This window comes from Solanum lycopersicum, chromosome 9 (genome assembly GCF_036512215.1).
Source record: "Solanum lycopersicum chromosome 9, SLM_r2.1".
NCBI lineage: Eukaryota > Viridiplantae > Streptophyta > Magnoliopsida > Solanales > Solanaceae > Solanum > Solanum lycopersicum.
The window spans coordinates 1,131,559-1,153,369 of record NC_090808.1 but is presented as its reverse complement, the minus strand read 5'-3'; the positions used below and the strand labels follow the sequence as shown (position 1 = coordinate 1,153,369).

Genomic DNA, 21,811 nt, shown 5'->3' with positions numbered 1-21,811 from the left:
TAAGTATGTGTGAAGAAAATTCAAAGGAAATTATTAGTAGAGGAAATGATAAAAATGGTCTCTTATCTTTGATAGTAAGTTCAAAATAGTCTCTTGTGTATTTTGCTAAGTGATTTTGGTCCTTAAAACTTTTTAGAATTAATTACTTTTGGTCCTTTAAATAGTGTATATATAATTAAACATTGTGTAATTTTGTTTAGCATGTATGAAGAAAATTCAAAGGAAATTATAGAGAAATGACAAAAAGGCTTCCTTATCTTTTTAGTAGTTTCAATAGACTCCCTTATGTATGATAAGAGCAATTTTGGTCCTTAAGATTGTCAAAAGTGATCTTTTTTGGTCCTTTATATTTTTCAAAAGTGAACACTTTTGGTTTCGATAAGATATTTATCAAACTTTGATTGTTCAATTTAATCAAATTTGTGAAAATTGTTAAATTTAAACTTTGTGGAATTTTATTTCACATGTGAAGAAAATTCAAAGGAGATTGCATGTCGTGTGATTAAGGAAATACTATATGCTTTAAAGAATAATCATACTTTACTCTATTATTTAAATAATATTAAACAACACTTATTGAGCCGCCCTTACGTGGATTTATTGGAAGAAAGTTATTCTATGAGAGAGAGAAGACTCAAGTATTTGTTAGTCATTGAAAGCAATTTGGATATAATGAAAACAACAAACAAAGGAAGTGATAGACACTTAAACCAAAACAATTTTTTGGTCCTTTATGTGGAAATTAGAAACTGCCTCAATCCTTGTAGCTTCGAAAGAAAATTTTAAAAACTTTTTAAAAAGTGTTAGAGCTGAATTTAGAATAAATAGTTACGATTTAAATAAGTATTAAATATAGCATAAATAGTTTGATATGTTTAATTATATCTACGCACATTAAGTAATTTCTAGCGTATATATATATAAAATATAATTTTTTGGCGAAAGATGTTCAACGGTAATCACTATGGTGTGTGGAATTCCTATTCCATCACATAATTATTTATGGATTTTTATATAGTTTTTAATTCACTGATTTTGATTCGGTGAATGATAATATATTAGAGTTTTGATTTTCCCTTTGTTCGGTGATAATATATATATATATATATATATATATATATTTTATTTTACAGAGAAGAATCAAAAACAAATTTAAATTATTTATTTTTTTGGTTTAATATCTAAACTATCGAAAGTGTGAGTTTCATATTTAAACTATCCCGTTTTAGTTTGAGAAACACATCTCAGTGGTGTGTATAGTGTACTCTCTCTTTTATATTAAAAAACTTTGACACATGACATTCCACATAGATAAAATATTTTATCTAGATAAAAATTAAACAGTAAAACATTAATATTAATTAAAAATTAAAGATTACTATGCACATAAAAAATTAAATTATTTTTCTTATCTCACTCCACCACCTTCTTTACGTACCCCCCTCCCTCCCCCGCGACATCCCCATCCTTTTTTAAAAAAAAAAAATTATTTATAAAATATTCTTAAAAATTTCATATTACATCCTCCCCCTCCCCTCCACACCCCCCCCCCCGGATAGAAATTGATACTTATTTATTTTTAGAAAATCTGTCACATCCTATTAAATTTTTCGCTTCTAATTTTTTTTTTACGTTTTTCTTATTTTGTGTTAGATATGCACGTACATATATTTTTAGAGAAAAAAATTCTACTAGTGTACCGAATATAACATAAACAACTAAAAAAAATAAAAAGTCTTATGACAACAAGTAAAAATATTTTCGATATATATATACCTAAACACTGGGGAAAAAACTGAAAGCTGAGGATTAAGTGAGATGGGTAGAATTATATTTTTAAGCAAATACAATAATATTTAAATTAGTATTTGATGAGGGGGAGGAGATGAAGTAAAAAATGAAATACTTTTATAAAAGAAATTTAAACAAAATAAAAAACTTTAAGAAACAGCTTGGGATAAGAAAAATATTTTACATTTTCTTTTATAAAGAAAATATTATTTTTTATAATAGTTTCTTAATTTTTAATTTTAACTAATACTAATAATTTATTTATTTTTTGTCAAGATTGAATATTTTGTCCATGTGGAGTGTGATGTGAAAATTCTTTAAAATAAAAGAGAGAGAGTGTGTATTACACATATCATGATGAAAGTGGTATAAAAGAGAGAGGTGTGTTTCTCAAACTAAAAAGTGATAGATTAGGTAATGAAACTTTCAATATTTTAAAAAACTCAAAAAAATGTATAGTTTAGGTGTATTTATGACACTTATCTCTTTTTTTATTTGACTGCGTTCGTATTAAAATATAATACAAATTGTTTGGAATTACTTGTTTGTTTTGGAAAAGACTTGCTAGTTTGAGTCCGTCAAAACTACACTGTGATTTTGAAAATCAAATACAATTATATACTATATCATCACAGTATAATACAGTCATATATGAATATACTCTGATGGTATAAAAGTGTCATTAAACAATGTCTTCATTGAAGAACTATTTCTTCCTCTTTGATATGATCAAGTATAATATACTCGGATGGTATTAATGAGTAATTGAACAATGTTTTCATTATGGTTCGCTTTAGTCCTTCGATGAGAATATTTAATCGTCCATGATACAATTGCAGTATATCTACATAGTATCATGGTATCATTGAGGTAACTCTATTTTAATTTAAAAAATATAATTTCTTCTAATGTAGAGTTTAGTAAATAATATTGTGACTTTAATAATTTTTTCTTAATTATTTTTAAAAAAAGAGTTAAATCCTATACTGACAAGGTATATCACAAAAGATAAATTCATAATAGTTATGCTAACGTTATTCTGATATCATACGTGAAATAAGAAAGGAGAAAGTGGATAAACGGATAAATTGTTTGTGGCATAGATCCATTAAAGATAAAAAGTTTGAATAAAGTCCAAATTAGATAAATTTTCATAATTGGATCTATCTTATGTAGTTTTCCCAATTAATTACTCCACTTAATTTTTAGGTATATAAATTTCATAATTTTGAAAAAGTAAAGAACCTAAGCCACGATACCATGAACATATGGTACGTGGAATTATTCATACTAGCAACATCAAAGGGAAATCAAAATAACAATTATATCTTTGATCCCTTAACATCTTGGATATATAGGAGATCGATCCGATCCACTTGCCAGACTTAAATTTTAACTCCTTGACATGTAATATGAAAATTTTATTTAATACTAGCAACATGTCATAAATAAACGACACCTCAATAAGGACGTTATCCGACCCAGTTACCTACAGGATCATAGTTGCAAGAAATGAACTACCACCGGTTGTTACAACGAGTCCGATCACAACCTAGTCGGACTGAGTTGCGCCAGACTACTTAAGTATAATGTCGGCGCAATTTGCCTGCTAGCACATTGGTTGGTACCATAGTTGTAGTCAAAATTGTAGGGCTCCAAATTTATTTTCTAATTTTTTACAAAGTTGATATCTTTATTAGAAATTCTAATTAATTCGACTTCATGTCATGTAAGTTCCATTGAGGTGAAAAACTCTTTTTAGCAACATTTACCCCACCCTCACCCCCACCCCCCCACCCCATTGTCGATTTTTAAATTTTTTTAAAATAAAATATTGAGCTGCACATGCCGTGAATATTCCTCTTGTATGGGGATAAAATTATTCTATGAAAGAGGGAAGACTAAAATTTGTTAATCATTAAAAGCAATTTGGATAGAATTCAAACAGAAAAAGAAAAAGATGATCATGATAGACACTTTTTTATATAGACATTTAATGGTAATTGAATTAATGTTATTTTATCTAAAATCGTTTTAACGATATTCAAATAAAGTAATAACTATAAAATATATATGTTTATTATTATTGTTAAAAATAATACAATAACGATTATATTATTACCATTAAAAAATATGTGAAAATATTAATTTGGAGTATATGTGTACATCGGTAAGTATGATATAATCGGGATGTATAAAGTCGAAGTTATAATTCTGTAATTCCATTCCATATGAGTATATGTAAGAGAAAGTTGAACAAATTAACTATATATGATTATCGATTTATCGTACCATAAAATACCAAATCAATTTTGTATGATAATGATATACTATCTCCGTTCGATTTGATGTGGTCTGTTCCAAAAAGAATGACACCTTCTAATAATTAGAAAAAAAATTTAACCTTAAAATACCTATTTTACCCTTAAGGAGACGATTTTTAACCACAAAAATATTTAAAGATTGTTTTGAACCACAAGTTTCAAAAGTAAACACCATGTTAAATCAAATGATATCACATAAGATGAGACATAGAAAATATTAATTAGTTTTAAAATAAAAATTATCGAACCGAAATTTTCAATGTTATACCATAATATTATAACATGCCCACCCTTCCCTATACCATGAAAATATGGTACATGGAATTATTCATACTAGCAATATCAAGGGAAAATAATAATTATGCAACTCCATTTAATCCCTTTGACATATAGGGTGGGGAATTTTATTTAATACTAATACATATAATATAATATGTCATAAGTTAACATAGTTTTAGTAAGGACGTTGTCCGATGATGTTACCAAAAGGAGCATAGTTGCAACAAATGAACCACCACCCGTTGTTACAACGAGCCCGACCACAACCTAGCCTGATCGAGGTACGCCAAACTACTTGAGTATAGTGTCCGCACACTTTCCCACTAGCACATTGGTTGGTACCATAGTTGTAGTTTGGCTTCTCCGCCACCCACAATTCAGAGGCACGCCTCCCTGTGAAATCTCCACTACCCTTGGCAAGATTCTCCCCTGGACCAGAATGAATCAAGTTGCAATCACCACTTCTTGAGTCAGCATACCTTTGTGCTTTGGTTGCCAAGGCATCATCCCAAGACATAGGCCCAACCCCGACTTGACCACGAGCATTGTTGTGAACCACAAGATAGTCTTGTGGTGAATTTTGAGCGTCACAAGAGTGAAATATGGCTAATATCATGAAACAAAAGAGAAGCAATGTGTTTTCGAATAACCCCATTGAATTTTAGGTGTAGTTGAGAGAGGAAATGTCAAGTTATATATTCTAATTGTGAATGTGAGATTAGTATATATAGAAAACTTTTTATACATGCCAAATGAACATATACTTACCTAAGTCTAGTAGTTAAATATAACCAAAATTGTGAAACATGTTTAAAATTTTAAATATTTGTGAAAAATACATGCACTCTTGTTAGGGGTGGCTTTGCCCTTTTAAGAAAAAGACAATCAGTTTAGGCTCTCAAATTTGAGGATCTTATTTATTTTAGCAATAATAGATTATAGGTTTTTCATAAGAAAATTACTAATACGATTTGCAAAAAAAAGTATTATTAGAAGTTTAATACATCTCGAGTACTATGTCGCAAAAAAAATAAATTAAATGTATTGGTTATATGAATTATTGATTGAAAAGAATTATTAAAAGAAACCATTTATTTAAAAAAAAAACATGCAATTTTGCTTATCTAAGAAATTTATTTAAAAAAATTAAGAGCTCTCAAGCTTTTAAATTATTTTGTTTTAAAAAATAAAAAAACAATGGTGCTTTTTTAATTAATTTTTTTTAAAAAAAGACGCCCCTCAACCTCACAATCTTCCCTTATTTAATATTTAACATATTTTAAGAATTATACAAAATAATATATCAAAGTTTGTCAAATAACCATAAGTTTCTGTGATCCATTTTTTATACTTAAATTCCCCCCCCCCCCCCCCCCTAACATTAATAAATTTCATGTCATTGAGGAAAATTATACTATATGATTTAAAGAATAGTCGTAACCTATCTTAGGGCATTCATTTTCTTCAAAATCTTGTTATCAAGAGACTAATTAAGATTAATTAATGAAAATTCAAATTTAGTGGTCTAAACTCCTAAGTATTTTTAGAATAGGTTTGGTGGAGCTAAATGACATCAAATTTATGGTCTATGTATATTAGTGTTAGGGTTTGTGTGGATTTAATTGATATTTTTTTTTGTTCAAGTTGTTGATTATACATGAGAATAGCATGCAAAAAGTTTTTGAAAAATAAAATTAAAAGATGATGTGAATATAGTTTTGCACTAAAAAGAGGTGTATTGTCGAGTTGTTATACGTCGTTCAGAATTCTCATCCTTCATCAATGTGAAATTCATTTTATTCACCCCCTCCCCCCGCACGCGTCTAGATTTGGATATATTTTATTCTCTGTCGTATGTCCAGGGCGGAGCCAGCCTTCTGTCTGGGGGTTCAACCGAACCCCTTTCAGAGAAAAATATTGTTATTTATACATAATGAAAATTATTTTGTTATATATATATATAAAGTAGATGTTGGACCTCTTCTATTAGTTCATGTTTACTTTTTCAGATTTTGAATACCTAATTAAAATTTTTAGCTCCACCATTATGCGTTTTGAATCTGGTGCATGCACATTTAAGAACTGGAGATATTTTCACCTTCCGCTATTGTTCAAACTCTAAAGACCGACATCGAATTGGGTTTTGCTTACCTTCAATATCATGTCAAATTAGGATTTGAACTTAACTCACACTAAAAAAAATTAGCTCAAAAAGAGAAGGATCGTCTAAGTCATATAAGGAACCATAATTTTCATCCTTCACCAATCGTTCCATTCTATCAATTTGAATATTTTGAATTTTCGATTTTTTAAGTTGTAAATTGAGCTTATTCTTAGTAAAAGAAATGAACATTCAAATCGAGTATTTATATTTTGTAAATTATCTTCAATATAATTTTTCATACCACAATTATTCAAATAAATTTGACAAGCAAGAAAATGCAATAGAAATATCAATAATGCCAATATTAACTTATTATTTAGACTTCAAATTTACTGGTCCAAAGTTTTTGAGTCTTTTAGAATAGGAGTGTTGTAGCTAATTGACTTTATATTTATTATTCTAAAAATTATTACCATTTAATATTAATCAAGCAACTTTAGTCAACATTTTTAGAAATATCAAACACTGAAAAACGTTTTTTAAATGTTTGAAATTCAATTTTATGAATTAACAATTATGTACTTAAAAGTAAAATGCTAGAACAAAAATAAATAGTTGATATGTTCGGTTAAAAAAATATTTTTCTTCGTAAAAATGAAAGAAATATCATTAAATGGTTAACATTAAAATAAACTAGGCCAATAAATTGTATAGATAAACAGAGAGAAGTATTGAAAACACTTAAAACTTGATACAAATTATATATTTCGTCCTCGAACCATAAAGTGAGAATTCATACTACTTGATCATAATTATTATAGGAGTAATAATAATTTTTTAAATCAAATTTACAGAAAATAAAGTAATTCTTCAGACTATATATGCAAAAAGATGATTAAAAAACGGAAAAAAGATAAATATATTTTAAAACTATCGTAAATGGTATACAAATATTTGTTGGATTTTGAAAAGATGTGAATGGAAAATGAAGAGTTGCGATTTTTATGAAGAGTTGCGACTTTTATGAAATGTTGCGACTTTTATGAAAAATTGCGACTTTTATGAAATGTTGCGACTTTTATGAAAAATTGCGACTTTTATGAAAAGTTGTGGCTTTTATGAAAAGTTGTGGCTTTTATGAAAAGTTGTGACTTTTATGAAAGGTGACGACCTTTCTGAAAGATTGTGACTTTTCCAAAGGTTTGTGACCTTTCCGGTAAGGCACAATAAGAATCTTTTCGCACTACCCTTTGTTTTCTATAAATTGAGGGATTTCCTCTCATTTTAATATAAAATTGATGGACTTCTTCTTCAACTACTAAATTTAGTATTCTAAGTGTATTTTACTGCCGTTGAGTGGTTCGCTGACACCGGAGTTTTTGGTATCTATACTCTGGTGATTGAGATTATTTTACCTTGGGAGGTCATATTCCAAATCAAACCTCGAATACTAGAGGGGAATAATTTCCTTAAGGGGACACTGTGAATTCAGTGGACTTAATCCTAATAAAATTTTTCAAAATTCTGGTATGTGTTTTACAAACTTTAGATTTGTGAATTAATTTCAGTTCTTCTATTCTTTTGTTCTTCACTGGTTCATTAAACTTGGAAACTTCGTGTTTCTACAAAGTTTGTTGGAATCAGTAAGATTCTTTAGACACATATTAACAACAATTCTTCTTTAAAAAAAATATTGCATATATATTTTTTTAAAATCTGTTTCTGATTCTAGTTTCGCAACTAGTTCTAATTTTGTAGTTGTGAAAAAATTCTTAAACTTTGTTTTCTTACAAAGATGTTCAAAGTTTTGTTCTAAGTATGTTTTGAATACAAGATGAACAACAATATCATCCGTCATACTTTTGGAACATATGTGCTTCCGACGTAAAAAAACTAAACATATGTATCCTTTATATTAACGGACGTACACGTGTGATGATCTTATCCAATGACCCGACATCAGATCGATGGATAAGATTGTGCCACGTGTCATTATTTAATCTTCATTTAGAGTGAAGAGCATATATAGTCTAGTTTTTGGACGATAAAGGTATCAATATCCCAAAAGTATGACGAAGGGTCTCTGTATACCATTTACGATAGTTCAGGGGTATATTTGTCTTTTCCGCCTTAAATAAAAAAGGACAAAATATAAACGTCTGAAAAGGGCTATGTTTGCAAAGAATTTATATGGCGCCAATGACCCAATCAATCCATAGAAATCTAAATGTATCATTCGCTGTCTACGGTGGCTCTGCCGCGTTTCGCCACCGTCATCACGTCGGCGAAGAAGCCACGTCAGAGGCCAAACCTGAAAACCCAAAGCGGTAAGCAAAAGACGACAACAACCACCATAACTCCCGGTGTACCGGCGGCCACCGTCATGAAAACAACGTCAGGATTTAACAGCAGAAACAAAGAACCCAATTGGCAGTGTATCCAGAACTGTGGTGCCTGCTGCAAACTTGAAAAAGGGCCAAATTTTCCTACCGCTGAAGAAATTTTCGATGACCCTTCTGATATTGAGGTTTTTCTCCCCCATTATTTTGAGTTTAATTTGTGTGGGTTGATGATTTTATACTACCATTTATCATATTTTATAAGCTATTTCAATGGAGTTTTATCCTTTATTATGTTGATTTTGAGCTCGGATAAAGTAGGAGGGTTGTTATAGAATGTAAAACTTGTATGAATTGTCATAGGTATGATATGAGCTTAGATGAAAGAAGTGAGGATTCGTATAGACGACCCTAACTTGTTTGAGACCGAGACCTAGTTGTTGTCTATGTTGGACGCCTTAAATTCGATAATGTGGATGCAAAATTCTATCATACATGGTTGTTACGTAGCAATAGAAGCTTGCTTATGCTGCTTTGATGGCACTTTTTCGCTCTGTCTTTGCTCTAGGCGTGTTAAAGAATGACAAAAATTTCATATCGGTGGTTAATGAGATGGTAGACTCTTTATAGAGCTTGGGCAATCCTCCTCCCTTTGAGCTAGCTTTTGAGTGTGATTTATGCCTAAGACCTAATTCAACAGAGCGCTAGTGGACATAGAGGCGAAGTGTGTCGGTTCGTAATGGAAAGAAGGATACCATTACTTCACCTCTTTGTTGGACAACTAGTGCGAACATAGTGGTCTCTCACTAGGATCAGGAAACGTATTTGAATTTGGATTTGACATGTTGGTGGTTTTTAAACGTAGGCATTTTTTCAGGAGGTTGATAGGCTGTGATCATGAATTAGGTTGGGTGGCTGGTGGTTTCGGGATCCTGTAGAAAATGCTTTTTTCTTATGTCGTAGTGAAGTATCAAGATATGATTGAATTAAGAGTTGAGTGGTTAACCGAATTTGAGTTCTTGAAATTTGTCATATAAGTAATAGATTTTGTGTTGCATATTTTCGGATTCCAAAATGAACAGACAATTCTATGAAGTCTGAAGCTTTTATATGTGGATTCCTTTTCTTCTCAGTTATTCAACAGCTTGGTAGGTTCTGATGGATGGTGCATACATTTCGATAAGAGCACAAGAAAATGCTCCATTTATGCTGGTGAAACTTGCTATTGGAGTTTGGAGATATCATTATTTATCTTCTTTTTTGCTTTTGTTATGTTGGTGAATTTCTTCTCTTTGCTTTAGATCGTCCCTACTTTTGTCGAGTTGAACCTGCCATCTTTGAGACACTCTATGGGATTGAAACGAAAAAGTTCAACAAGGAAGCTTGCAGGTAATTCATTGATGTTTTCTCATATACTCCTTGCCTGCCTTTCGACTTTGTGAATCTCTCAAGTCTGCTCTAGTGAAATTCTATTTGACACTGATGTTTTGACTAAGGAAATGATTCGATTGTAGTTGTTGCATAGACACAATTAAAGCAGTGTACGGATCAACCTCAAAGGAGTTGGAGAATTTCAATGCTGCAATATGGAGTTCAACTTAGTTCTGCATTCTATTTCATGAGGTAGTCTTTTCCTTTGATGAACTCGATTTTAGTTCAACGTACTTAATTCACTCGAGTGCTTTTAGTGTCTTTATAGATACCAAATTTCGGATATAAATAGTGAATTTCTTAAGATATCGGTTCCTGCAATAGTATCAAGTTAACATATATAAATAACTTGGTTCACAATCAAATATTTATAGATCTCTAGTGATTTTCTTAATATATGTATACACAAAAGCTACTGAGTTCCTGTGAACCCGTATATTGTACAATCTCTGCTTCTGATAACAGACGTTGACTTTCGCCTTTGTGAGCTTGTCTAATTTGCTTCTCTCAAGATGTTGGAGTTTACATGAGAAGTTATAGGCTTTTTTAATCAGCTTCATATTCTGAGTTTCAGGTGAATCATTTTGGTGGTTTTCTGTGTCGATCAGCGTTTGCAGCCTGTTGCAGTTGCTAGGCAGATCGATGAACCATCCTAGTCGATGCAAGATGTTGGTGATTTAGCCGAGATCGTCTTCTCTAAGAACAAGAATACAGTGAGACAGTAGCTTCAGTGAGTAGACCTATGTTTTCTAGTGTCAGATTTCATTGTATGGCCAATCTTTTATCAGAATTTGTGGAAGAAGACTTAATCAGCTAGCTTTTGGAGTTGAATTAAGCATTTACTCTAAATTACTACACCAGAAATCGGAGTCAATTTCTTCTACACCAAAGTTTCTCATGTGATCCACCAAAACATCCACCAAACTAGCAATCGATCTAATATGTCCCATCGATATGTCTTCAGCAGTAAATCGAAAAACTTGATTGCTTATCTCGATCCAACTGTAACCAGGATCCCGTTTAAGACCGTTATCTTTCATCAACTTCTGCACTCTAGCTGCCTGATCCCAGTATCCTAAACGAGCGTATAAATTTATCAACTGCAGATGGGTAGACGTTGACCATGGTTCGAGTGCAAGCCTATTCTCTGCAGCCTCAATCCCCAACGGTAAGTTCCCTTGAAGCCTACACGACATAAGCAAGGAACCCCAGATAACACCATTTGGCTGAATTGGCATCTTCTTGATAAACTCACGAGCCTCTTCTAATAAACGTGCTCGTCCAAGAAGATCCACGATACATGAATAATGATCTACCTCAGGGTTCACACCATAACCAACCATCGAATTGAAGACAGACATACCTTCTTTAACAAAACCAGCATGACGACAAGAAGACAACACCCCAAGGAAAGTAATCGAATCAGGTCTCACTTCTTGCTTCTTCATCTCCTCGAAAAGTTCAATAGCTTGAGTTACATGTCCTTGCTGTCCATAACCACAGATCATTGAGTTCCACGACACCAAATCTTTACTCTTTGTATTCTCAAAAATGCACATAGCATCCTTTACTTCCCCACATTTACTATACATTGATAACATCGCATTTGCAACATGTATATACGACTCAAACCCCATGACAATTATCTGGCAATGGATACTTCTTCCATAACCAAAACATCCACTACCCATACACACGCTCAACAAGCTCGTAAAAACGAATTCACTAACCTTCAACCCCAACCCCATCATACCTTTATACAGCTTCAAACACATACCCAACTCATTCTCCTTCGCAAAACCATTTAACAGAGCACTCCAAGACACAACATTTCTCACAGACATTTCATCAAACACCTGGTATGCATCTACAATTCCTCCAAAATTACCATAAAAACTAATCAAAGAACTACCAATATACACATTGGAAAAAAACCCATTAACAATCACCAAACAATGAACTTGAATCCCTACGTTAAAAACCCTTTTCGATGCACATAAACTCATCGCATTTGATACTAAGCTAACACCAATTTTAGACCCTTCTTTATGAAATCTAAATAACAACGAAACTGAATCTTCTTTATCCATTAATGGGTGTTCACAATTTTGCACAGAACCTGTTTGAAGAAAGTCCTCAATGAGTTTAACACAGTTTTGGTGATTCTTGATCACATTTGCCTTTGGAGCTAAGATATCAACAAATCTCTGGCCCTTCAATGGCCTTTTTATCTTTGTGAGTGGCAATTTTTTTCTTATAACATAACGAAAAAGGAGATTGCTCATTTTTTCTTATTCCAAACTTTAATTTGAAAGTCATTTTAAATTAATGAGTTATACTACATATTTTTTTATTTAATATTAGTGGAGTTGTGTCTACTATTTATTTTTTTTTATCTTTTAATAAGCTAAATCAAGTCATATTTATTTATAAAAATTATTAATTTTGTCTTTAAACTATTGAAGGTCTTATAAATATTTTTTTACTTGATAAATTGAATTTAAATAATAAATACACTCCTAATTTTGTAATATGAGTAAAATACATCTCTAAATTCTTGTCATGTTCAGGGATATTTTCAATACTTATTTCGATTTTTATTAAGAGTGAGAGTACTTGCAATGTTAGATAGATCGGAGTTGTATATAATTATAGTTGGACAAGTAAATGAATGTTTTTAAAATTATCTATAGTTCGAGAACAAAATTAATAATTTATATCGGAGTGTTTTCGATACTTCGCTCTATTTTTCTGTACCGTTATTTTAGTGTAAATCTTTTAATGACATCTTTCATTTTTACGAAGAAAACCTTTTTATTTTAATTCATAAATTGAATTTCAACATTTAAAAAACGTTTTTCAGTGTTTGATACTAAAATTGACTAAAATTGCTACACTAGTATTTAATAGTAACAATTTCTGGGAATAGTAAATATAAAGTCAATTTGAAGTCAAAATACTTGGTCAATATTGGCTGTCAGAGCTAACTAATTCCATAGTAACGTCTCAAAGGAAGTCAAAATACTTGGTCGATATTGGTCGTCAGAGCTAACTAATTCCATAGTAACGTCTCAAACGTCTCAAATGACGTTCACAAAAAATTTGAGCAAAAAAAATATCATAATTTAGGATCACCAAAAAAAGATTGTGGACTATAGTATATGAAAATCGACAAAATGAGGGGTTTACCAGCATTGAGACTCGTTTGACCTTCAAAATAGTCAGTTTTGATCGTCAGGGCCAACTGACTCCATAAATAACGTCTTAAATAACGTTCACAAAAAAATTGAGCAAAAAACAGATGTCGAAGTTCTGAATCACAAAAAATTCATGGACTATAGTACACGAAAATCGGGAAAAATGGGAATGCTTGCTTCGGAGCTTGTTTTGACCTTGAAAATGGGTTTTTTTTAACTGTCAGAGCTAATTGACTCCATAACAAATGTCTTAGCAGACGTCCACAAAAAAATTGAGCAAAAAAGATGTCAGAATTTCGGATCACCCAAAATCTTTGGACAATAACACTTGAAAATCAACGAAATGAGGGGTTTACCTACTTCGGTGCACATTTGACATTCAAAATGAGTCATTTTGGTTGTCAAAGCCAACTGACTTCATAGCTAACGTCTTAACGGACGTCCACAAAAAATTTGGGCAAAAAATAAGGGAATTTTGGATCACCAAAACAAATCGATGAGGGTTTGACCTGCTTTGGGACTTGTTTAACCTTCAAAATGGTCCGTTTTGATTATCAGGGCCAATTGGCTTCATAAATAAAGTTTTAACTGACTTCCACAAAAGATTTAAGCAAAAACGATGTTGAAATTTAGGATCACCAAAATCCATTAACTATAGTACACGATAATCAACAAAATGAGTATATTTGCTTCTAGGCTTGTTTGACCTTGAAAATGGACCGTTTTAGCCGTCACGGCGAACTGGCTTCATAACTTACGTCTTAACAGACGTACACAAAAAAATTAAGTAAAAAAAATGTCAAAATTCTGGATCACCAAAAATTCAATGGACTATAGCACACGAAAGTCGATAAGATAGGGGATTTACCTACTTCATAATTTCTAATCACCAAAAATCCATATACTATAGTACACAAAATCAACAAAATTAAGTGTACCTGCTTCTCGGCTCGTTTGTCCTTGAAAATGGGTTGTTTCGACCATCATGGCCAACTGGCTCCATAACTAACGACTTAATGGAAATCAACAAAAAATTCAGGCAAAAAAGATGTCGAAATTCCAGATGACCAAAAATACATGGACTATTGGACATGAAAATTGGTAAAATTGGGGATTTACCTTCTTCATGGCTCGTTTGACTTTCAAAATTGGTTGATTTGTCCGTCACAGCCAACTAACTCCATAGCTAACGTATTAACTGATGTCTACAAAAAAATTGGGCAAAAAGACTTTGAAATTTTATATCATTAATAAAATACGTTGACTATAACACAAAAAAATCGGCAAAATGAAAGATTTACCTACTTCAGGATTCCTTTGACCTTCGAATTGGTATTTTTGGTTGTAAAGACGAACTGGCTCCACAGATAGCGTCCTAACAGATATCCACAAAAAATTTTGGACAAAAAAGACATCAGGATTAGTAATCACAAAAAATACATGGACTATAATACATCAAAATTGGCAAAATAGGGTATACCTGCTTAGGGACTTGTTTGACTTTGAAAATTAGTCGTTTTGGCCGTCCAAACCAACTAGCTCCGTAGCTAACGTCTTAAAAGACGTCCACAAAAGTTTAGGCAAAAAGACGTAAGAATTCAAGATTACCAAAAATTCATAGGCTAAGCACACGAAAATAGGCAAAATGAGGAGTTTACCAGATCCAGGCTCGTTTGACCTTGAAAAATTGACCGTTTTGGTTGTCAGGATCATTTTACATCCATAGCTAACGTCTTATCGGACGTCCACATAAAATTTGGGGAAAAAGACGTTTGAATTTTGGATCACCAAAATTATTGTGGATTATCACATGAAAATCGATAAAATGAGGGGTTTACCTGCTTCGGGACTAGTTTGACCTTCAAAGTCGTCTGTTTTGGCCGTTAAGGTCAATTGTATCCATAACTAACGTCTCAACGGACGTCTGTAAAATATTTAGGCAAAAAAATTGTCAATATTATTGATCACCATAAAATATTTTGGACTATAAAACACAAAATCGGCGAAATGAAGGGGTTTACCTACTTCTGGGCTCGTTTGACCTTCGCAATGGAACATTTTGGTTGTCACGGCCAACTGACTCCATAAGTAACGTCTTAACGGATGTCCACAAAAAAATTGGGCTAAAAAGACGTTGAAATTTTGAATTACCAAAAAAATCGTGGACTAAGCACGAAAATCGACAAAATGAGAGATTCATATGCTCCGGGGATCTTTTGACCTTCAAGTTGGTGCATTTTGACCGTCAATGTCAACTAGCTCTATAGATAATGTCTTATCAGATGTTCACAAAAAATTTGGGCATAAAAGACATCATTATAAAAAATTCATTGACAATAGTACACGAAAATCGGCAAAATATGATATACTTATTTTGGGACTCGTTTGACTTTGAAAATTGGTCGTTTTGGTCTTCAAGGCCACCTGACTCCATAGCAAACGTCTTAATGGAGGTCCACAGAAAATTTGAGCAAAAAAGACATTAAAATTCCATATCACCAAAAATCAATTGACTATAGCACACGAAAATCGACAATTGGGAGGTTTACCTGCTTCGGAACTCATTTGACCTTCAAAATGGATCGTTCTTAAAGTCAGGGTCAATAGATAACGTCTTAACGGACTATGGTTCACCGTTCTTCACCTCGTTCTTAAAGTCAGGGTCAATAGATAACGTCTTAACGGACTATGGTTCACCGTTCTTCTTTGTGATCCAAAATTTTGATATTATTTTTGCCAAAAGTTTTTGTTGACGTCTTAACGACGTGAGCTATGGAATTTGTTTGCCCTGACGACCAAAATGGTCCATTTTCAAGGTCAAACGATCTGAAATCTCACTACCATTAGCACGCCACGAAGTCTAAGTAGTTGATGGGATAGGTATCTGTCTATTCTCTTCATTTCAAAAAGAATAATCTAGTTTAACTTGAAATGAAATTTTTAAAATGAAAAAAAAAATTAATCTTGTAATTATAAATTGAAGTAATATCAAATGTACCAAAATATCTTTTGACGTTAGTTTAAACATGTCATGTAAAAAATTAAAGTTTATTAGCAAAACAGGAAACGGATCATTCTATATGAAGGAGACTACAAAGAAAATTGATCATTCTTTTTTAAACGAAAGTATCACATTACTTTCAAATTTGGAGACTCAAGATAAGTGATATATCCTTAGTTCTCTAATATGAAGAATGTATATGGATCAAGAAGCCAGCAAACTAGTCACTGCAAATTCATCAGAGGCTCTGTACTTTCATTGTTTTAACATGTTTCATATTATAGTTCAATAGCTAGTCTAGTAATTCATCAAATACCAAGCACTGCACTAACATATAATAATCCCAAAATATAGATGCAAAGTCTGATACTTTCAAGTACACATCTCATTAGTTCTCACAAGGTCCAGCCTTCACAAAACGAATTTAAAAAGTTCCAGCAAGTTTCAAGGTGACTGGCTCTCTCTACCAGAGCGTTGATTACGAAACTCACCTTCATCCTCATCATCTTCATGGTTCCTCTGGTACTTGGGACTCAGACTTCGACTTCCACCATTAGCTTCAGCAGGGCTGTCATCATCATACTTTCGAGGAGCTGGGCTATCCCTTCTAGGACTTGAAGGACTGACACTCCTCTCTCTGGGGCTTTGGCTATAGGCACCTTCTTCTCTCATTGGTGAAGAAGGGCTCTTTGCTTCCATCGGGCTTCCCTCTTCAGGTGTTGGGCTGCGCTTCCTAGTCTTGGGTAGAGGGCTTGGACTATCCTTCCTTGGCTCGGGGCTCCTACTGTAGCTTCTTGATCGCTTGACCTGGTCGACTTGTTCTCTCTTTGGTGGCGGGGATCTTGATTGACTGAAAGAACAAAGGGAAGAGATCAGATATAGTTCATAAAGTTGAAGCCGGAAAAAAATATTTGGAAGTTGAGGCTGTCTAGGTAGAAGCTTTACAAATTTCACCTGATATACTTCCAAACTAATTTTTCAATATTTCATCTACTGATGATCAGTATTTGCAAATATTGATAGCTAAATATTTACAAAATAAAGACTTCAGTATCTGCAAGTGAATTCATCGGGACGATCCGAGCAAATAGCAAATCCCACAGCAAAATGAATGCCATTAAAAGTGTCGAAACTCACCTATAGCTGCGACTTCTGCTATAACTTCGACGAGGAGAACGTGAACGCGAACGTGAGCGTGACTTTGACCTAGCAGGCGACCGTGAGTAGCTGCGTCTACTGCAATGAACACCACAAAGTCGAGAAACTCAAAAGGAAAAGATAAGGGGCATAAAATAAAGAAGGCAATTGCTTCATAGAGGTTAAAGTACCTGAGTTTTTTAGGACTATTTGGGCATTTTCTTTCTATATGACCTCTTTCTCCACATCGATAACACTTGTTCTTCCAATCCCCAGCTTTGCAATCTCGAGCCCAGTGACCTTCAAGACCACAGTTGAAGCAGCGACCTGACCCAGGAGCGGGTCCTTTGCCAAGATACTCACGCGAACCGCCTGGTCCACGTGGCACCTAGGAAACAACCATTATCCGATATCAGAATCGACCCATATGTATCATAGAAACAAAGTTCAACAATTTATTCATTTACTTAAATATTTTGTGAATAGGATCATGTGAGGATCAACAGATACTACTACAATTAGCCCACTTCCGTTAAACTGGGATATGCAATTTGATGGTGTGTTTTTAACAAGAATCGCCTTCCTCTTTGGTGTTTTTTTTTCTTGAAGGGGGAGAGAGAGCAATAATGTTCAGCATCTATATATAATTCAACTTAAAAGGCGGAGAAAATAAAGTGCAGTTAAAAGAGAGAGAATCGAGGTTATCCAGCAGCTTTACTGGATTACTAGAGCCCTATTCACTAGTCAGGACAGCAAATTGACAAGAGGAAAATTCCAGGAAATACATGTATAGAATACTTACACCCTTGGCAAATTCCACAATTATGCGGCGTCCATCAATGTCACGGCCGTCTAAATAGTATCTTGCATCATCAGCATCTCGAGGATCACTAAATTCCTGTTGAAACACATTGTGTAGCAGACAAAAAAATTTTGGCGGGGATGGTTGAGGGATCAAAATGGGAACTAATGAAAATATTAACACCATCAAGGGAAAACAGAGAGATGATACATACTACGAAGGCATAGTCGTGCTTCATGTCCACATCCCGTACTCTGCGGAAATGGTTGCCAGAAACAGTAAGGCCATCATTACTTACTTAAGCACAGGAAGTTCATGAACACTTGCCCCTCAAGACGAACTATACACCAGTTTGAGATTGTTGGGAATTCCATAAAAATACGCAAAGACATTATAGAACAGACCACCAAAGTCTCCTAAAACCGGGCAAGACTCCACCAAGTCCATTAAAGAAAGAATCACCGAATTCTCCTAAAACCCGGCAAGACTTTCCATCAAATCCACCAAGGCCACCCTCTCAAGATTGACCTTCAGGCCAGGCAAATGCCTATAAACCGTCAACAAGATCATTCAAGTTAAACTCACAAGCATCTGGAACACATTTTCCTTTATATATAATAATTGATAATATACCCGAGCAATACATATGCTTGGAAGGAAATTCCAACACACAGATAGGGGACTTAAAAATATAAACCTCCACCGACTTTCTGCTGGTGTGCTAAACCAACTGTTCATTTCCAAGGAGTTCCCCACAGAAAACCATGATTATTGTACGATAGCAAAACACAAATAAGAACTCGAGCTTTATGACAAACAATTATAAGGGCACACAGAGCAGGCAACTATGATCTTAGTATATCATATAAATTGGATGAACAGAACAATGGGGCATAAAACTCCCTTCCAGATGAAGGAAAAGAAATCAATGAGAAATAGGACAAAAAGAGTAGCACTGAAATACTTCGCCAGTACCCCCCCCCCCCCATTCAATTTTACATGCATAGGTGATCCATCAATTTGAGATCTAATGCTAGACCCTAAGGAACCAAGTATCTCATTGACAAATACAAATAACCTTCTATTATGGCTAAATGAAGCACCTTCATGGAAGAAGCAACTCTAGGACATCAACAAAAAACATTACATGGTTGTAACAAAAACAATTTTCCACAGAATTTCCGCAATATCAGTTGCTCAATGGCAACTGGCTATATCAAAAGCAGTAAGAAAGCAAATGACACTGTGATTGATGGCCTTATGCCTATACAAAGAAACGCATAATATGCCAAGAATCTGGAAAAGATTTACCTCCCATATTTACTGAATGCACGCTCCAGATCACGTGAACGGGTCCGTGAAGACAGGTGTCCCACATAGAGACGAGTGCTATTTCCCACACGATCATCATAACGAGGCATCTTTACAGCACAATTCTCAAACTGAAAACATGCACAGAACAAACATAATTTTTTTTAAGAATGATCAACAGAACAAAAATGATATAATATTATAACTCAATCCATTCACATACATTTTAAATCACCCAGCACAAGATGTATCTAACCAAGTCAAACATGCCAAAAAGATATTTAGAGCAGAACTAATATAGGGGTAATACAACGAACAAGAAATGAAAACTAGAACATTGAACAAAGATGATACCAATCTAAGCACAAAACTGATAAAAGCCAAAATGCAAACTTATTTTGAGCGAGTTAAAGGACTTGAATCCCGTCCAACAGAGAAAAATAAGAGTTCAAAAGATAATCATGCATAAATAAGAATGTGTCTGATCTCTTTAATATTTCAAAAGAGAAAAAAAATCAAGCAGGTTAAACCTGACATATTCAATTTACATAATCCAACTCAGATGACTTCCCATCAACTCAAGCAGGATCTAACCAAAGTAGTATGATTTTAGCGACAGTTTAGAATTATCTCAACCAATTATGGAACCTAAGCGTCACCTCTTACCGCAAAAAGATCAACTCACAGTTTACTTCTTCTAACCAATTTTACATAAGCTTTCAGTGAGTAAAACAACCACAACCTGACAACCATTCCATATAATAAGAATCTAACATACTACATACTCCTAGTAGTAAATTTCTCCTTCCCAAAAATTAAAATCAATAGCTAACAATATGCACACAGAATGATTAAGCCTTAACTTTCTTTTCGGAATTGAGAAAACTTCAATTTCTATAAGGTATTATAATGCCAAATAGTTACAGGTGCGCCACTACGAATGAAGAAAAGCATGCAGAACTCACATCGATAGAAACTCAGCACACTTTTAACAAGAAAACCAACAACATAATCACAACCAACCACAATTTCACATTTCTTGAAATCATGCTACTTCACAATCAAATTTCATAACAAGAAAACACCAACAGAAAAAATAACCACCACAAATTCACATTTCAAGAAACCATAATTCAATCCCTATCAAACAATGTCAACAATTTCAAGAGCACAAAGCCAAAAGCTTCAAGCTTTTTTCATAATTGTTGACAGGAAAACAACCTACACAACTTCTCACTATTAAAAATCACATAATAGATGACAACCCTTTTAACCTAGTCCATCCCCACATCAAAAAAACTCAAAAAATTGAATAAAAATCTCAGCTTTATACTAATTCCCAGCAAAAATTCCACAAATACTCACAAACCCAAAAAAATCAACAAACCCCACAACAATTTCTCACTATACACAAATCAGCAAACCCTAAAATCAATAATTTTAATGCAATTAAAGAACAAATAAAAATTAAAGGTAAAAAAATTTTTGAAAAATTACCCAAATTATCGAAATTCCTTTGTAATTTTTCTTTGGCTGCTTATCGAAACCCTGTAAAAGATAAACGAAGGAACTCTTAATATCAAAACGTTATCTTTTTCTTGAACCGACATAGAGATAATGAACGGCTCAGATCTCAATGATTGTATATCGGACGGTTAATATTGATTGAGGCCCAAAATTAGTTTGTAGTTTACAGGCCCATTTTGTTGAGCCCAAAGTGAAAATTGTTTGGAATTTGGATGGTAATTAGCCTCTTAGGTTCGTATTGTATCGTCTTGATGAATATACTCTTTGAATAGATAGTATTATTTTTCATCGTTATGTAACGTCGCACGTGAGTAATTTGAAAGCATTACCGACGAGAAATAGATCATTAGCTAACAAGAAAAGATAAAATAAAAAGGAAAGAAAATAAGATAACGATTTGATCACATCAAATTTCATCCGTATATAAAATAAGATTATTTATAATTACATAATGATATGATACAATAAAAATTTGAGTAATAATTAAAACAAACATACAAACGGTAACAAGTTGTAAAGGGCGGATTCGACACACAATCGATGAAATTTTCGAAGAAATCGAAGTTAG

At 33.1% G+C, this 21,811-nt stretch overlaps 4 protein-coding genes across 11 annotated transcripts; 1 reads left to right on the top strand and 3 right to left on the bottom strand.

Annotated features, from left to right (window-relative positions):
- Positions 1-4,457: 4,457 nt before the first annotated feature.
- On the bottom strand, positions 4,458-5,107 carry LOC101265854 (pathogenesis-related leaf protein 4). The gene has a single exon (XM_004246675.5). It carries the CDS (start codon positions 5,047-5,049, stop codon positions 4,570-4,572), a length of 480 nt encoding a protein of 159 aa, XP_004246723.2. The 5' UTR covers positions 5,050-5,107; the 3' UTR covers positions 4,458-4,569.
- A 3,562-nt stretch (positions 5,108-8,669) lies between these two features.
- On the top strand, positions 8,670-11,132 carry LOC101266968 (uncharacterized). Its single transcript, XM_004246679.5, has 5 exons — positions 8,670-9,025; positions 9,971-10,049; positions 10,139-10,226; positions 10,352-10,460; positions 10,843-11,132. Exons 1-4 carry the CDS (start codon positions 8,726-8,728, stop codon positions 10,437-10,439), a joined length of 555 nt encoding a protein of 184 aa, XP_004246727.1. The 5' UTR covers positions 8,670-8,725; the 3' UTR covers positions 10,440-10,460; positions 10,843-11,132.
- Positions 10,581-15,686, bottom strand: LOC104649094 (pentatricopeptide repeat-containing protein At2g37320). Of its 5 annotated transcripts, XM_069288938.1 has the most exons (9): positions 15,617-15,686; positions 15,487-15,541; positions 15,304-15,389; positions 15,124-15,198; positions 14,946-15,019; positions 14,767-14,840; positions 14,585-14,670; positions 14,404-14,477; positions 10,581-12,135 (listed from the first exon to the last, which is right to left on the bottom strand). In XM_069288938.1, the coding sequence occupies exons 8-9, from the start codon at positions 14,450-14,452 to the stop codon at positions 11,108-11,110; spliced, it is 1,077 nt and encodes a 358-aa protein (XP_069145039.1). In that variant the 5' UTR covers positions 14,453-14,477; positions 14,585-14,670; positions 14,767-14,840; positions 14,946-15,019; positions 15,124-15,198; positions 15,304-15,389; positions 15,487-15,541; positions 15,617-15,686; the 3' UTR covers positions 10,581-11,107. The 5 variants fall into 5 exon arrangements, with proteins under 5 accessions (XP_069145039.1, XP_025888702.2, XP_025888701.2 ...); XM_026032917.2 differs by having other exon boundaries at positions 14,404-14,470; positions 14,771-14,840; positions 15,487-15,618; XM_026032916.2 differs by having other exon boundaries at positions 11,108-12,135; positions 14,404-14,470; positions 15,487-15,618.
- Positions 15,687-16,770: 1,084 nt separating this feature from the next.
- Positions 16,771-21,344, bottom strand: LOC101266446 (serine/arginine-rich splicing factor RS2Z33). 4 transcript variants are annotated; one of them, XM_004246677.5, is made up of 7 exons: positions 21,214-21,344; positions 19,717-19,847; positions 18,620-18,659; positions 18,406-18,501; positions 17,795-17,991; positions 17,604-17,702; positions 16,771-17,316 (listed from the first exon to the last, which is right to left on the bottom strand). In XM_004246677.5, the coding sequence occupies exons 2-7, from the start codon at positions 19,824-19,826 to the stop codon at positions 16,911-16,913; spliced, it is 948 nt and encodes a 315-aa protein (XP_004246725.2). In that variant the 5' UTR covers positions 19,827-19,847; positions 21,214-21,344; the 3' UTR covers positions 16,771-16,910. The 4 variants fall into 4 exon arrangements, with proteins under 4 accessions (XP_004246725.2, XP_010326036.2, XP_010326038.2 ...); XM_010327734.4 differs by having other exon boundaries at positions 17,604-17,699; positions 21,214-21,335; XM_010327736.4 differs by having other exon boundaries at positions 18,620-18,952; positions 21,214-21,297.
- Between the last annotated feature and the right edge of the window lie 467 nt (positions 21,345-21,811).